This window comes from Microcaecilia unicolor, chromosome 6 (genome assembly GCF_901765095.1).
Source record: "Microcaecilia unicolor chromosome 6, aMicUni1.1, whole genome shotgun sequence".
Classification (NCBI taxonomy): domain Eukaryota; kingdom Metazoa; phylum Chordata; class Amphibia; order Gymnophiona; family Siphonopidae; genus Microcaecilia; species Microcaecilia unicolor.
Genome location: NC_044036.1, coordinates 158,369,785 through 158,387,149, shown reverse-complemented (window position 1 = coordinate 158,387,149; position 17,365 = coordinate 158,369,785). Strand labels below are relative to the sequence as shown.

Sequence of the window (17,365 nt, the reverse complement as noted above, 5' to 3'; positions counted from 1 at the left end):
TACATTGTGAGCGGTGAAACAGCCATGAAGAGTCAAGCCCAGCCTTAGCATACATGTAGGAGATACAGTCAGCCAGCCAAATTGAGATAGCAAGTATACAAAAAGTTGGGAGGATTACCTATGAGGTTTAGCATGCTCCTAATATACTAGAGCACACTTGCAATCTAAGGTATGCAGTGCTGTTTCTCCAGGATGAAAGTATGGCTTTTAGGAAAGAAGACAGGAAGCACAATGGATTGATTGAGGTGGAACTCAGATACCACTTTAGGGAGAAATTTGGTGTGGGTTCAGAGAACAACTCTTATGACAGAACCTGGTGTAAGGTGGGTCTGCCACAAGGGCTTGAAGTTCACTTACTCTTCTGGCAAACAAGAAGAGTAAGGAAGAAAGCACATATTAGGGTCGTGTGATCTGGCTGTACATCAAAAGGAAAATCTCCACTTGAAATGGTAACATTTCTGTGTAAGCTGCTTCCTAGACAATAGGGGTATCCTAGAGATATAATCTGGAAGATCTAAAGAAGCTAAGTATATGTCATCAAGAACAATGCTGTAGAGCCAAAGAGCAGAGGTCTGGATGCAGAAAGTACCCCTTGTTCTGTGTTATTAGGGTTGAAAAGGGATCTCACCCAGGGACTTCTGTTTCAACCCCCTCATCTCAAGTTGTGTCAAGACCAGGGGACCATGATCTTAACTGCTCCCTACTGGCCACAGCAGATATGGCTCCCTGTTCTCCTAGAGTTGTCATCCAAGGAACTGTTGGGATCTAACCTCAACAGTTCCTTGGACGACAACTCTAGGAGAACAGGGAGCCACATCTGCTGTGGCCAATAGGGAGCAGTTAAGATCACGGTCCCCTGGTCTTGACACAACTTGAGATGAGAGTTTTCCCAATGAGTAGTAGGGGAAATGTATACAGAAGATCTGTTCCCCAATGGAACAAGGAGGAAGGTATCCAGGGCTACACGGTTGGGAGCCTAGAGCAGAAGCTAAGGGGTCTATCGCTGGGGCTCCCCACTGTTGGAAGATTTGAAAAGCCATAGACATGCTGAGGGACCACTTGTGTGACTGCAATGCTTGTTGACAGAGGTGGTAGGAACCTGTTCCCCCTTGTTTGTTCAGATAATGCATCGCAACCTGGGTGTCTGTGCAAATGAGAAATACCTAAAGTGCCAGTGGTCCTGGAAAGTTTTGAGGGTGTTCCACACTGCTCATAATTCCAGGAGATTAATATGATGCCATTGCTCATGCGGGAACCAAGACCCCTACATATGAAGGCCATTGAGATGACCACCTCTCCCTCCACTAGTCCGTTCTCCTCTCTCTCCTTCCCCTCATTCCCTTTCCTGAAGTTACTATTGAGGAAACTACACTTCTCCTTTCTTCCTCAAAATGTACCACCTGTTCCTCTGATCCCATTCCCACTCACCTTCTTAATGCCATCTCTCCTGCTCTTATTCCTTTTATCTGTCACATTCTCAACCTCTCACTTTCCACTGCGACTGTCCCTGCTGCCTTTAAACATGCTGTGGTCACACCTCTCCTTAAGAAGCCTTCACTCGACCCTACTTGTCCCTCTAATTACCGACCCATCTCCCTCCTTCCTTTTCTCTCCAAATTACTTGAGCGTGCTGTTCACCGCCGCTGCCTTGATTTTCTCTCCTCACATGCTATTCTTGACCCACTACAATCTGGTTTTCGCCCTCTCCACTCAACCGAAACTGTGCTTACTAAAGTCTCCAATGACCTATTACTGGCTAAATCCAGAGGTCAATATTCCATCCTCATTCTTCTTGATCTTTCCGCTGCTTTTGACACTGTCGATCACAGCATACTTCTCGATACCCTGTCCTCACTTGGACTCCAGGGCTCTGTCCTTTCCTGGTTCTCTTCCTACCTCTCCCTCCGCACATTTAGTGTTCACTCTGGTGGATCCTGTTCTACTTCTATCCCTCTGCCTGTCGGCGTACCTCAGGGTTCTGTTCTTGATCCCCTCCTCTTTTCTATCTACACTTCTTCCCTTGGTTCATTAATCTCATCCCATGGCTTTTCCTACCATCTCTATGCTTATGACTCCCAAATCTACCTTTCTACCCCTGATATCTCACCTTGCATCCAAAGTTTCAGCGTGCTTGTCTGACATTGCTGTCTGGATGTCTCAACGCCACCTGAAATTAAATATGACCAAAACCGAGCTTCTCATTTTCCCCCCCAAACCCACCTCCCTGCTCCCCCCGTTTTCTATTTCTGTTGATGGCTCTCTCATTCTCCCTGTCTCCTCAGCTCGAAACCTTGGGGTCATCTTTGACTCTTCTCTCTCCTTCTCTGCTCATATCCAGCAGATTGCCAAGACCTGTCGTTTTTCTTTACAACATCCGTAAAATCCGCCCCTTTCTTTCCGAGCACTCTACCAAAACCCTCATCCACACCCTTGTCACCTCTCGTTTAGACTACTGCAATCTGCTTCTTGCTGGCCTCCCACTTAGTCACCTCTCCCCTCGGTTCAAAACTCTGCTGCCCGTCTCGTCTTCCGCCAGGGTCACTTTACTCATACTACCCCTCTCCTCAAGTCGCTTCACTGGCTCCCTATCTGTTTTCGTATCCTGTTCAAACTTCTTCTACTAACCTATAAATGTACTCACTCTGCTGCTCCCCAGTATCTCTCCACACTCGTCCTTCCCTACACCCCTTCCCGTGCACTCCGCTCCATGGATAAATCCTTCTTATCTGTTCCCTTCTCCACTACTGCCAACTCCAGACTTTGCGCCTTCTGTCTCGCTGCACCCTACGCCTGGAATAAACTTCCTGAGCCCCTATGTCTTCCCCATCCTTGGCCACCTTTAAATCTAGACTGAAAGCCCACCTCTTTAACATTGCTTTTGACTCGTAACCACTTGTAACCACTCGCCTCCACCTACCCTCCTCTCTTCCTTCCCGTTCACATTAATTGATTTGATTACTTTATTTTTATTTTTTGTCTATTAGATTGTAAGCTCTTTGAGCAGGGACTGTCTTTCTTCTATGTTTGTGCAGCGCTGCGTACGCCTTGTAGCGCTATAGAAATGCTAAATAGTAGTAGTAGTAGTAGCACCCCAACCTACCATGGTGACATCTGTGGTGAGAACTTTGTGATGTGGAGGGGGTTGAAACAGAAATCCCTGGGTGAGATTCTGTGAAACCATTCATCAATGTAGAGAGTGGTACAGTTCTGGGGTAACTTGAATATATGCTGAGAGCGGCCCTGTGGCTTGAGAGCACTGAGAGGATAAAGTCCACTGAGGTATTAGGAAGTGGCATAGAACCAATGATGTTACAAGGATTGTTGAAGCCATGTGGCTGAGTAGATGAAGCATCTGATGAGCAGAAACTTGGTTTGGAACTGGAAATAGGAGCAGAGAGATGCACTATAGTGTCTACCCTTCGATTGTGGGAGAAAGGCTCTTCCCTGAACAGTGTCCAGAAGAGCCCTGATGAATTGCAAGGTATCAACCGGTTGAAGATGTGATTTGGGTAATTTATTACAAATACGAGGAGCTCCAGGAGACATATGGTAGAGAGAATGGAAGTCTGAACTGACTGTTGGGAGGTTGCTTTGTTCAATCAGTCATCAAGGTAGGGGAAGACATGTATTCCCCATCTGTGGAGTGTTGCAGCTACCACTATCAGGCTTTTTGTGAAAACATGAGAAGCAGAGGCCAGGCTGAATGGCAAGATTGTATTGGTAATGCAGAGTTCCAAAACTGAAACGGGTGTATACCTCTTATTTCTAGCAAGCAAAATCAGTCGAGTTGGATCATGGGAAGAAGTGAATCCAGGGAAGCCATGCAAAATGTTTCTTTGAGCAGGTATTTGTTTAAATCCCACAGGTTGAGAATTGGTCTTACTCCTCCCCCCACATCTTTTTCGGTATGCGGAAGAAGCTGGAGTAAAACTGTAGACCCCCCTCTTCTGCAGAGGAGGGCAGAGAGCTCCTCCCAAAATACCATCATTTAGAGGAAGCTGAAAAGAGACTCTTGGTGGATGGTCAGGGACCTTCTTTCCCCAACACACAGCGTAACCGTGCTGAATGATTCGAAGTACCTAACAGTCAGTCAAACTAGGATCAGCCTACTGGTAGGTGCTTGGTATGGACAACCGGATGGTGGCAATCCTCTCTAGGAAGGAGTTAAAAACTGGGTTGCTGTTTAGGCTGAGGATAGACCTGTTAACTTCTGTCCCCGCAGTTGTCATAGGCGTAAGCACTGAGATACAGTCCTTTGAGGAGATGCAGTAGGATTATAATGACACTTAGATGTATAATAATTAGAACACCTAAATCCTCCTGAATATCTTCTAGAAGAAGCAGTGTTAGAGGGCTGTGAGAGTTTTAATGGTATCTGTATGTTTTTTTAATCAGATCTGCCACTTCATCACCAAATAAGTTCTCTCTACAAAAATGGACAGCTGCTAAACGTTCTGGGACTGCAGATTCTAAGTCAGAAATTCTGAGCCAGAAAAGACATCGCATTGCTACTCCCAAAGTGGAGATGCGAGAAGAGACATCAAAGGCTTGTCTTGCCAGACGTTTGTGACAATCCACTAGTTTCCTGTGATGTTTAAGAAACTCAAATGCCTGTTCAGAAGGAAGGGAGTCTGCAAAGGAGAGAGCACTAATAGGGACTTCAAGTAAATTGTGGAATAAAATTGATAATCCAATATGTGACTGGTTAGCATACAGACTTGGAATGTTCGCCTGCCAAAAGTGTCCAAGGTTCTAGCATCTCTGCCAGGAGGAGAAGCATGAGATCTCCCACTGCGAGTGCACTTCAAGGTGGATTCCACATCTAAGGAATGATGAGTTGTGTTTTTTTCAAACCCAGTGCATTTCTGTATCCTGTACATAATGTCAATTTTCTTTGGAGCAACCTGAAATGCTAAGGAAGCTTCTCAGTTTTTGAAAAAAAAAAAAAAAAAAAAAAAAGCATCTTTCATAACTGTATAAAGGGGACAGCGATTCTCTCTCTAGGAGGAGTATGATCATCTATAAAGTCAAAGAGCTCTGAACGAAGTTCCTCTTCAGTCTCCAATTTGAAATGTACGGACTAGGCCATCTCGCAGACAAAACCAGGAAAGCAACCATGACCTTACGGACATTCCAAACTGCCTGTCAGGACTGCACAAAACCCACCTGATCCTGATGAATGAGATCTGGAAGCAGGCGCACCATGCGAGTTGCAAGGATCTTAGCCATCAGTTTCACTTCAGAATTAAGTAAAGGGATCGATTTGCATGAGCTGGAAAAGCTACAGTCTCATAGACCCAACCAAAGTACATCCCAAAGGAAGAGAAATATGGTCGTGCAAAAGTTTATAAAATTCGGTACTCAGACCATCAGGACCTGGTGTCTTAGCCAATGGGGCCTGCTTTAAAGCATGAAGGATCTCCCAAGCAAAAATTCAGCATCTTGGTGGTGGACCCAAGGCAAAACCAAAGACGACACACATAGGACTGAACGCCCCCAAAAGGCACTGAAGACTGCTGGTAAAACCTAGTAAAATATTGGGAAAACAAAGACGTTAATTGGTTAGTTTTAGAAAAACTGACCCTGATGGCGTATACCCCGATAAAACCTAGGACCCTCCCTAGGATGGACTAAATGGGCTAACAACTTCCCTGTATGATTCCCATATCAATAAAATTTATGCTTACAGAACACACAAGATTTTACCACATTCTCATTAATAGTTTCCCCTCTCCAAATAGCCTTCACTGTTTCCCAAAATAATATGGGGTCTGAAGCATGCTGATTACTGTCTACTAGATACTGTTGCCACTTGTGAGCAAGATACAGCCGAAAATGGGAGTCTCAATACAGATGGGATGGAAAATGCCAAACTTTAGGGACCCGCTGACCCAGGAACCCCTGCAAATCCACTCGAATTAAGGAGTGATAAGAGAGCATAGGAAGGTCTATAAGCAGCATCGATAACCCTATAGAAATGAGGGGATGTCACAAAAATATAGTCTATGTGGGACACAGTTGAGTGTGCCCTAGCAAAATGGATAAAATCTGTGTCTAAAGGGTGAAAAATCCACCATGGATCTACCAAATCTAATACCTTACAAAAAATACCACGACTAGCTCTAGTCAATACGACACCCCCCCCCCCCCCCCAATATCGATCCAGAGGGATCCACTGAAATATTAAAATCCCCCAAAATCAAAAGGGGCAAGTTTAAATAAGGTGTAACAATTTTAATCAACACCTGGTAAGTCAAAACATCTCAAGTATTAAACATATCAAAGTTTGATTTTTTTTAACTCATATTTGGAGCATACAGTATAAACTAAAATTAAGTATCAGTAAACATAACTTTTGTTATTAGTTAAATGGCTGGCAAAACTAGAATTATCATAGTCAAGGCAAGCAAGAGAACTGGGAACATGGCTACATTGTGATCTGGTCTTGGAAATGTAGGTATTGGTGGATGCACAGCCATTAATTTTTAATTATGTGTAGTTAGGCAGCTTTGATCATATTTGTCAGCAGAAAATATGGTAGCTGCAGGCCAGACCATGGTGTTGTCTCATCTAGAAATCTTTTATGTGGCCACTATTACTACAGAATACAGCAGCCAGAACAGAACAGTGGAAGGATTGAAGATGAGACATCATATGACTCCAACTTCCAATCAAATTCTAGGTAGAATTCAAGATCCTTAGCCCATTGCGAATCTAAGCTACATGCAAATTTATCTCATGCATATTCAAGATGTTAATTCTGAAAACATGACTGGCTAGGAGTGCCTCCAGGAGAGGGTTGAGAAGCACTGGCCTAATGGTTAGAGCAGGTGGCTAAAAACCAGGGAGGCCAGGGTTCAAATTCCACCAATGTTCCTTGTGGGGCGGGGCTGGTGGTTGGGAGGCGGGGATAGTGCTGGGCAGACTTATACGGTCTGTGCCCTGAAGAGCACAGGTACAAATCAAAGTAGGGTATACACAAAAAGTAGCACATATGAGTTATCTTGTTGGGCAGACTGGATGGACCATGCAGGTCTTTTTCTGCTGTCATCTACTATGTTACTATGTTTGTCACCTTCAGCAACTCATTTAACTCTCCACTTGCTCAAGTACTAAGACTAAGTCCTCTGAGGACAGGGAAATACCTACTGTACATCAATGTGCTACCGCATTAGTGCATATTTACTGCAGATCCTATTTTATGCAGTGGGATCTATTAATTAATAATGCAAGTTAGCAGTATTAGTACTTGCTCTGTAGCAGTGCATGTTAGTGAATCTAGCTTTGTCAGCTAATTTGAAATATGTCCCGTGAGTGTTCAAAATGTTAAACAGCAGCACATTATAAAACCACACATTCTTATAGATATAATTATAACATTATATCCTCAATATGGATTCTGTGGATCATTTTTTCTCTCCAGAGAACCTCCCACATCTCTTCAGACTAGAGATAAGGGGCCCCAAAATACTTTAAAAGAGCTCAGAATTCCAACTGTAGCCAAATTCATTGTATCTAACAGAAGTCTAAATTAGAAAGAAAAAAATATGGATTGATATTGAGGTTCCCTACCCCCAACAAGTTTCAACTTTAAGGATGACAAGCTGCTTAGGTGAAGAGTCTTAAGAGTCCAGGAAACAGTAAAGCATATTTTTTTCATCTATATACTCACTTTTAATTGCAGTTTGTGCTCAGTGCCTGCTTCATTTGTAGCAACCTTAGGATCATCAAAAGGATATGACACATCATTTTCAGAAGGCTCTGGACTCTGTGGATCTTTAAATGTTATGTGATCAGCTTGTGTGGTATGGTCCCGATCTGCCACATTTTGGGCTGGAATGCATTTATAGCCACTGTTTTGCCTTATAGCTTCATTTGTTTGATCTGTATGTAGTCCCAAAGTCTGATTTATAGACTGGGCCAAAGACGGATGTAAATGTCCTGAGCTGGCAAGCGTTTCTAAAAGCAATTTAACCAGGCCGGGTGTGTCTGGAACTGAAGAATCAGGAAAATCTTGCTGCCTCATGTCAGTATCCTTTCCACCAAGTCCTCTGATGAGTGACATAACGGAATGTGACGTTTCCGACATTCTGTCTTCTATAAAAGGGAAAACAATCAACCTGTAAAATCTTACACATAGAAACCATCTAGAATTCAGAACAAAAGGAGAAATGTATTTTTACCTGTTAAATTTCCTCTTTTTTAATCTTTCCAGGCCAGTCCAAACAAACGGGTTGTCCCTCCCTACCAGCAGATGGAGGTAGAAAAGTGAACTCTTCTAGCAACATCACCAATGTAAGGGCTGGTACAGACTGGAAAACTTCAGTATGCCATTGCCAAAACAGCTCAATATAACAAATTATCAATTTTCTAATTTTTTTTTTTAACCATAGAGAATTGCTGCACACACTTGTGCAAAACAACTACAGTGGTGGAAATAAGTATTTGATCCCTTGCTGATTTTGTAAGTTTGCCCACTGACAAAGACATGAGCAGCCCATAATTGAAGGGTAGGTTATTGGTAACAGTGAGAGATAGCACATCACAAATTAAATCTGGAAAATCACATTGTGGAAAGTATATGAATTTATTTGCATTCTGCAGAGGGAAATAAGTATTTAATCCCTCTGGCAAACAAGACCTAATACTTGGTGGCAAAACCCTTGTTGGCAAGCACAGCGGTCAGACGTCTTCTGTAGTTGATGATGAGGTTTGCACACATGTCAGGAGGAATTTTGGTCCACTCCTCTTTGCAGATCATCTCTAAATCATTAAGAGTTCTGGGCTGTCGCTTGGCAACTCGCAGCTTCAGCTCCCTCCATAAGTTTTCAATGGGATTAAGGTCTGGTGACTGGCTAGGCCACTCCATGACCCTAATGTGCTTCTTCCTGAGCCACTCCTTTGTTGCCTTGGCTGTATGTTTTGGGTCATTGTCGTGCTGGAAGACCCAGCCACGACCCATTTTTAAGGCCCTGGCGGAGGGAAGGAGGTTGTCACTCAGAATTGTACGGTACATGGCCCCATCCATTCTCCCATTGATGCGGTGAAGTAGTCCTGTGCCCTTAGCAGAGAAACACCCCCAAACATAACATTTCCACCTCCATGCTTGACAGTGGGGACGGTGTTCTTTGGGTCATAGGCAGCATTTCTCTTCCTCCAAACACGGCGAGTTGAGTTCATGCCAAACAGCTCAATTTTTGTCTCATCTGACCACAGCACCTTCTCCCAATCACTCTCGGCATCATCCAGGTGTTCACTGGCAAACTTCAGACGGGCCGTCACATGTGCCTTCCGGAGCAGGGGGACCTTGCGGGCACTGCAGGATTGCAATCCGTTATGTCGTAATGTGTTACCAATGGTTTTCGTGGTGACACTGGTCCCAGCTGCCTTGAGATCATTGACAAGTTCCCCCCTTGTAGTTGTAGGCTGATTTCTAACCTTCCTCATGATCAAGGATACCCCACGAGGTGAGATTTTGCGTGCAGCCCCAGATCTTTGTCAATTGACAGTCATTTTGTACTTCTTCCATTTTCTTACTATGGCACCAACAGTTGTCTCCTTCTCGCCCAGCGTCTTACTGATGGTTTTGTAGCCCATTCCAGCCTTGTGCAGGTGTATGATCTTGTCCCTGACATCCTTAGACAGCTCCTTGCTCTTGGCCATTTTGTAGAGGTTAGAGTCTGACTGATTCACTGAGTCTGTGGACAGGTGTCTTTCATACAGGTGACCATTGCCGACAGCTGTCTGTCATGCAGGTAACGAGTTGATTTGGAGCATCTACCTGGTCTGTAGGGGCCAGATCTCTTACTGGTTGGTGGGGGATCAAATACTTATTTCCCTCTGCAGAATGCAAATAAATTCATATACTTTCCACAATGTGATTTTCCGGATTTAATTTGTGATGTGCTATCTCTCACTGTTACCAATAACCTACCCTTCAATTATGGGCTGCTCATGTCTTTGTCAGTGGGCAAACTTACAAAATCAGCAAGGGATCAAATACTTATTTCCACCACTGTATATACACTAATGGCTGAAAGGAGAGATTACACCCAGACCCAGCTCCTGTAAGCATAGTATTCCCAGGCGGGTCTTGGGACTGGTCCAACAGGATTCAATAAAAAGAAATTAACAGTTATTAATAAATTTCTCTTTTCATCCTGCTACACCAGTCCAAACAAATAGGATGTACAAAAGCAGTGTGTCATGGGTGGGGGAAATACAAGGTCCTGCTGAAGTCTGCCTTGTCCCTGGCTAGAACACCAATCTTGCTTCACAATGGAATGGTGTCCAGGAGGTTGCTTTTACTTGAGTGGAATAGGGCCTAAGCCTTACAAGTACAGGCCTCCACCAGATAAATTGAAGACATGGTCGCCTTAATCTGCTGCAATATAGAAGACTCTGGCTGTGCATCCTCTGAGTGGCACCTGAACCAAAATGAAGAGCCTATCCATCTTCTGAAAGGGACTTGTCACTTCTAAGTATCTCAAGAGCACCTAGTGCAGTGGTTCCTAAACCTGGTCCTGGAGGCACTATAGCCAGTCAGGTTTTTGGGATATCCACAATGAATATTCATGAGATATTTACATGCACTGCCTCCACAGCTTGCAAATTTCTCATGAATATTCACTGTGGATATCTCAAAACCTGACTGGCTGGGGTGCCTCCATGATGAGGATTGGAAACCACTGACCTAGAACATTCAGAATCCCCTGCAGAAAAAGGGCAGGAACACCACTTGATTCACATGAAACAGAAAAACCATCTATGGCAGGAATGACTGAATTGTACAGAGGGAGACCATATCATCCAAGGCTTATAGGTTTCCACAGGAAATTAACTCACTATGTGGGCCAAACAAACTGTGACAAGAAATGGACAGCAGTATGAATTGACCAGGAAGCAAGATTGGATATTGTATGCACGTCAAACAATTGGACTGAAATCTACTGCTCAAGCTAAGTAATAGTATAATATGTGCATATAACTGCTGCACTTAAAAGCAAGACCTTACTTAGTTTTTTATTAGGAGGAGGCAGGGCGTGCTATGATGTATACAAGGTGTTTTACATCTCAATTCCTGAGTCTCTGTATATACACCAAAAATAACTGAGCACACAATAATTATATAATTTATTTATATTTTTGTACATGATTTTGATTGTATTGGATTTAATATGGTTTCTGGTAATTTGCATTCTGCCATGATGCCAGCAGGTTGCACCAAGGATGTCCCCAATCATCCACAATGATCTAAAAGGCTAAAGGACTGAACTCTTGCTCTCCCTGATGTTCCAGCTGAGGAAGTCCACTTGGGGAACTGGCTGTACCTGCGATATGCCCAGTAGCAGAGGCTCACATCCAAAGTTACTATGACCCTGACAAAAGGGCGGGTGGGGGGGGGGGGGGAGGATCCAGTGGAAGCCCCTAGAGCAGATGCTCTAGATTTCCCCACAACACCAGACTCTTATGTAGAGATCCGATAGTAGAAGCTGGACATCAAAGTCTTCAGTGTGAAGAGGATGCATGTGAGCTCTTGCCCAGGGTACGAATCTCCTATCTCCAGCATTTCCACCATGGAGCTGAAAACTAAATAGTCCTAAGTTTAAGGGTCTGCTTGGACGAGGAGAGCTCTCTTTGTGAATTAAAGTTCTACATCTGCTCTTCTGTGAAGAACACTAGCCCCAACTTTGTGTGGTAATCAACAGACATTTGTCCCAGTTCACCATCTAACCTAGCTACTCCAACTGATGAATTACTACTCCAATCACAGTCCAGGAATTCGGCTCCATGTTGACCCAAATTAACCAATCATCCAGGGAAGGGTGGACTTGTACTCCTTGCTTGCAGAGGTGCAGGGCACTGTGACCGAGCCAAATGGCATAGCCCTAAACTGAAAAGGGCCTGCCAAGGATGCACAAGCACAGAAAGTGCCTGTACAGTTCCCTGATCACCATGTGTAGGTGGTCCTTGATCAAAATTAGGAAGGTTAGAAAGTCCTGAAAGTCTGACCAAGGCTATGACCAATCGCAAGGTCTCCATGCAAAAAGTGAGATACTGCAGTAAAGGGTTGACCTCTTTCAGGCTCAGGATGGGGCGAAAGTATCCACTCTTCTTGGGGACAACAAAATAGAGTACTGGCCTAGGCACTGTTCCTGATGAGGAGTGGAATAGTAGCCTAATGATTAGCCTGGGAACTAGGAGGACTGGGTTCAATTCCCACCGTAGCTTCATGTGACCCTGGGCAAGTCACAACCTTCTATTGCCCCAGGTACAAAAAAAATACATTGTGAGCCCACTAGGGATGGAAAAAGTACATGTATATATAATATCAAACTCCTTCCCTTTTATCTTTCCACTGACCCCAGGTGAATTGTCTTTGAAGAGTGACTTCCATGGCTTCCCTTTGAGGGATCTGTAGGTAGATGCCATGAAGATATTGGAAATGTGATGTGGCCAATGTGTAGCTCTGTTGGGCGACCTCCAAAACCTACTGGTCTGAAGAAATGAAAGCCCTTCTCATGGCAATATGAAAAATAGGATTGCCTGCCACCTACCAACTCTACTGAGGAGCCCAGCAGGGCATCACTGGGACCCCTTGATGGCTCTTGTGGACTGAAGTTGTCAAAATCTCTTGCTTTCCACGATACTAAGAAGGGACTGCCCTTCTAAGGGTGCTGAACCAGAGAGCGTTTACCCAAGTGGCATCAACCCCAATCCTAGGGATGCATCTAGTGCCCCTCTCCCCCCCAAATAAAAACAGATCTCTGGGAATTACTGAAGCCTGGCCTCATCCAGGCATTCACCAGCTTCTACAATTTCTCCCCAAAGACTAACCATAAAAGGGCAACTACTCAGATGCACTTTGGAGGCAGGGTCAGTTGTCTACTGACAGAACCAGTGCCAGAAATTGTATTCGAAGCTGACATGTCGGAGAAACAATGAATTCTCTGTAAACCTGGAGGATGTAATGGGGCAGTTCTACAAACTGAGGAGCAGCAAATCTCCTGGGCCGGATGGTATTCATCCCAGAGTAATGATAGAATTGAAAAATGAGCTTGTGGAGCTATTGTTAGTAATATGTAATTTATCCTTAAAATCAAGCATGGTACCGGAAGATTGGAGGATGCCAATGTAACGCCGATTTTTTTAAAAGGTTCCAGAGGAGATCTGGGAAATTTTAGACCGGCGAGTCTGACGTCTGTGCCGGGCAAAAATGGTAGAACAAAATTACAGAGCATATTCAAAAGCATGGATTAATGAGACAAAGCCATCATGGATTTAGTGAAGGGAAATCTTGCCTTACCAATCTACTACATTTCTTTGAAGGGGTGAACAAACATGTGGATAAAGGTGAGACAGTTCATATTGTGTATCTGGATTTTGAGAAGGTGTTTGACAAAGTACCTCATGAAAGACTCCAGAGGAAATCTGAGAGTCATGGGATAGGAGGTAGAGTTCTATTGTGGATTAAAAACTGGTTAAAACATAGAAAACAGAGAGTAGGGCTAAATGGTCAGTATTCTCAATGGAGAAGGGTAGTTAGTTGGGTTCCCCAGGGGTCTGTGCTGGGACCGCTGCTTTTTAACATATTTATAAATGACCTAGAGAGGGGAGTACTTTGCTTGTGCTTATTTCCCTCTCTTTGTCACACTAGAGATGGGAGTAACTAGTGAGGTAATTAAATTTGTTGATGACACAAAGTTATTCAAAGTCGTAAAACCACGGGAGGACTGTGAAAAATTACAAGAGGACCTAACGAGACTGGGAGACTGGGCGTTCAAATGGCAGATGACGTTTAATGTGAACAAGTGCAAAGTGATGCATGTGGGAAAGAGGAACCCGAATTATAGCTACATCATGCAAGGTTCCACGTTAGGAGTCACAAACCAAGAAAGGGATCTAGATGTCGTCGTCGATGATACGTTGAAACCTTCTGCTCAGTGTGCTGCTGCAGCTAAGAAAGCAAATAAAATGTTAGGTATTATTAGGAAAGGAATGGAAAACAAAAATGAGGAAGTTATAATGCCTTTGTATTGCTCCATGGTGCGACTGCACCTTGAATATTGTGTTCAATTCTGATCACCGCATCTCAAAAAAGATATAGTGGAATTAGAAAAGGTGCAGAGAAGGGCGACGAAATGATAAAGGGGATGAGACGAATTCCCTATGAGGAAAGGCTAAAGCGGCTAGGGCTCTTCAGCTTGGAGAAAAGGCGGCTGAGAGGACATATGATAAAGGTCTATAAAATAATGAGTGGAGTTGAACGGGTAGATGTGAAGCATCTGTTTACACTTTCCAAAAATACTAGGAGTAGGGGGCATGCAATGAAGCTACAATGTAGTAAATTTAAAATGAATCCAAGAAAATTTTTCTTCACTCAACGTGTAATTAAACTCTGGAATTCATTGCCAGAGAATGTGGTAAAGGCGGTTAGCTTAGTGGAGTTTAAAAAAAAAGGTTTGAACAGCTTCCTAAAGGAAAAGTCCATAGACCATTACTAAATGGACTTGGGGAAAATCCACTATTTCTGGGATAAGCAGAATAAAATGTTTTGTACTTTTTTGGGATCCTGCCAGGTATACGTGACCTGGATTGGCCACTGTTGGAGAAAGGATCCTGGGCTTGATGGACCTTTGGTCTTTCCCAGTATGTCAATACTTATGTACTTATGTAACCAGAGCGATCTGTGGGCTACCACTGCCCAAACAGATACAAACCAGGGGAAAAAAAATTGCCAGGAAGGCTAGGGACACTGGTAGCTGCTGAGCCCAATGTACATAAGTACATAAGTACATAAGTAGTGCCATACTGGGAAAGACCAAAGGTCCATCTAGCCCAGCATCCTGTCACCGACAGTGGCCAATCCAGGTCAAGGGCACCTGGCACGCTCCCCCAACGTAAAAACATTCCAGACAAGTTATACCTAAAAATGCGGAATTTTTCCAAGTCCATTTAATAGCGGTCTATGGACTTGTCCTTTAGGAATCTATCTAACCCCTTTTTAAACTCCGTCAAGCTAACCGCCCGTACCACGTTCTCCGGCAACGAATTCCAGAGTCTAATTACACGTTGGGTGAAGAAAAATTTTCTCCGATTCGTTTTAAATTTACCACACTGTAGCTTCAACTCATGCCCTCTAGTCCTAGTATTTTTGGATAGCGTGAACAGTCGCTTCACATCCACCCGATCCATTCCACTCATTATTTTATACACTTCTATCATATCTCCCCTCAGCCGTCTCTTTTCCAAGCTAAAAAGCCCTAGCCTTCTCAGCCTCTCTTCATAGGAAAGTCGTCCCATCCCCACTATCATTTTCGTCGCCCTTCGCTGTACCTTTTCCAATTCTACTATATCTTTTTTGAGATACGGAGACCAGTACTGAACACAATACTCCAGGTGCGGTCGCACCATGGAGCGATACAACGGCATTATAACATCCGCACACCTGGACTCCATACCCTTCCTAATAACACCCAACATTCTATTCGCTTTCCTAGCCGCAGCAGCACACTGAGCAGAAGGTTTCAGCGTATCATCGACGACGACACCCAGATCCCTTTCTTGATCCGTAACTCCTAACGCGGAACCTTGCAAGATGTAGCTATAATTCGGGTTCCTCTTACCCACATGCATCACTTTGCACTTGTCAACATTGAACTTCATCTGCCACTTGCACGCCCAATCTCCCAGTCTCGCAAGGTCCTCCTGTAATCGTTCACATTCCTCCTGCGACTTGACGACCCTGAATAATTTTGTGTCATCGGCGAATTTAATTACCTCACTAGTTATTCCCATCTCTAGGTCATTTATAAATACATTAAAAAGCAACGGACCCAGCACAGACCCCTGCGGGACCCCACTAACTACCCTCCTCCACTGAGAATACTGGCCACGCAATCCTACTCTCTGCTTCCTATCTTTCAACCAGTTTTTAATCCATAATAATACCCTACCTCCGATTCCATGACTCTGCAATTTCTTCAGGAGTCTTTCGTGCGGCACTTTGTCAAACGCCTTCTGAAAATCCAGATATACAATATCAACCGGCTCCCCATTGCAGCAGCATCCAAATCCCTTGCATATATGAAGGCCTGAATTCCTGCTGTAGACGCCATGAATAGATGTTTGAGGATCAACCCCATCTCCACCAAGATCGAGGTCTTCTTGGCACCACTATGATTAGAGAAGTGACAAGAACAGAAAGAACCTATCCATATTCTCCAAAAAGATAACCTCCCACTCTGTCAAAACCATCTTGTAAATGACCCTATGCAAAAAGGAAGTCTTTGAAGGGCTTTTCGAGCCCCTCCAGAATTGGAACTCGAATGAGATCTTCTAGACCACAGCACCAACGTCAGTGGCTCAGCAACTCTGTGGAGAATAGCTACACCACCAAGAATTCCTCATCCTATCCACCTGAGGAACTGGCCTCCAGACCCAAGTTCTCTGGATTATCTACCTCTAGAAGGAGCACAAGGAGAAGGGGGAACTTGGTCTGGTTCAAAGACATCACTGCACCACCTTGGATGCTGATACTACACTTGGCTCAAAGAACCCCACTGAAAAATGCACTTTTAGCAGTGTCACTGGGGTCCTTGGAAGCTGCCAAATGTGGTGTCAAGTGGCCAAGGAAGACCCCCCTTCCAGACCCTCGACAATACTTGCTTCATGTAATATTCAATGGCCTACAAACGGAGCCCAAATACCTCAGAGGACTCCTCACGGGGCTGTTGCCTAGAGGGGAATGGTTCTGGCAAGTCCTCTCCCTTATGACTATCCAAGCACACCATCCAGTCCAGTCTGGTTGGCTGGAGACAAAATAGTTGCTGTTTCCACCAAATGTGGGAATTCTGTAGCTGACAAATCCGGCTCAGGGGACTTTGTGGCCTCACACTGAATCACCTACCCCGGGCTACAAAAGCCCCATCACACGCAGATAAGAAACATCTAGTGGATCAGTTGTTGGATCCAGGAGGCTCCATAGTACCATGCTCCCAGCATCACTGCAGCTGACTCTCCCTCCAACCAAACCTAGCACGACCTTCATGGGTGAGCCTCATGTCCGATGCTGCCTCTCACTCCCCAGCCAGGAACTGTCAGGTCATTCTCTACAGCTGACTGACTGCAAATGCTGTTGTACCCTTGCTTTTTGTTTTGAAAAAGCTTTATTTCTTTAGCTGTCTTTTTTTTAAGGCTCTTTAGATAATTCTTGTGTACAGGGAGCTAAAGAATGCATGCACACACCTCCCCCAACTCACAAGGACCCCAAGGAAGACTGCTACCAGAGTGTCACACCAAGTGCAACCCATGGGCTAGGAACGGGGCTGCGGGGGGGGGGGGGGGGGGGGGGGGGGGGGGGGGG

The 17,365-nt window shown here is 44.4% G+C and overlaps 1 protein-coding gene across 1 annotated transcript in view; it reads right to left on the bottom strand.

Annotated features, from left to right (window-relative positions):
- The window catches only part of TASOR (transcription activation suppressor), a gene marked incomplete in the record, with an annotated part of 313,792 nt that overhangs the window by 101,182 nt on the left and 195,245 nt on the right, over positions 1 to 17,365 (bottom strand). The window contains 1 exon segment of the mRNA XM_030205431.1: positions 7,673 to 8,097. Coding sequence (XP_030061291.1) covers positions 7,673 to 8,097 — 425 coding nt within the window.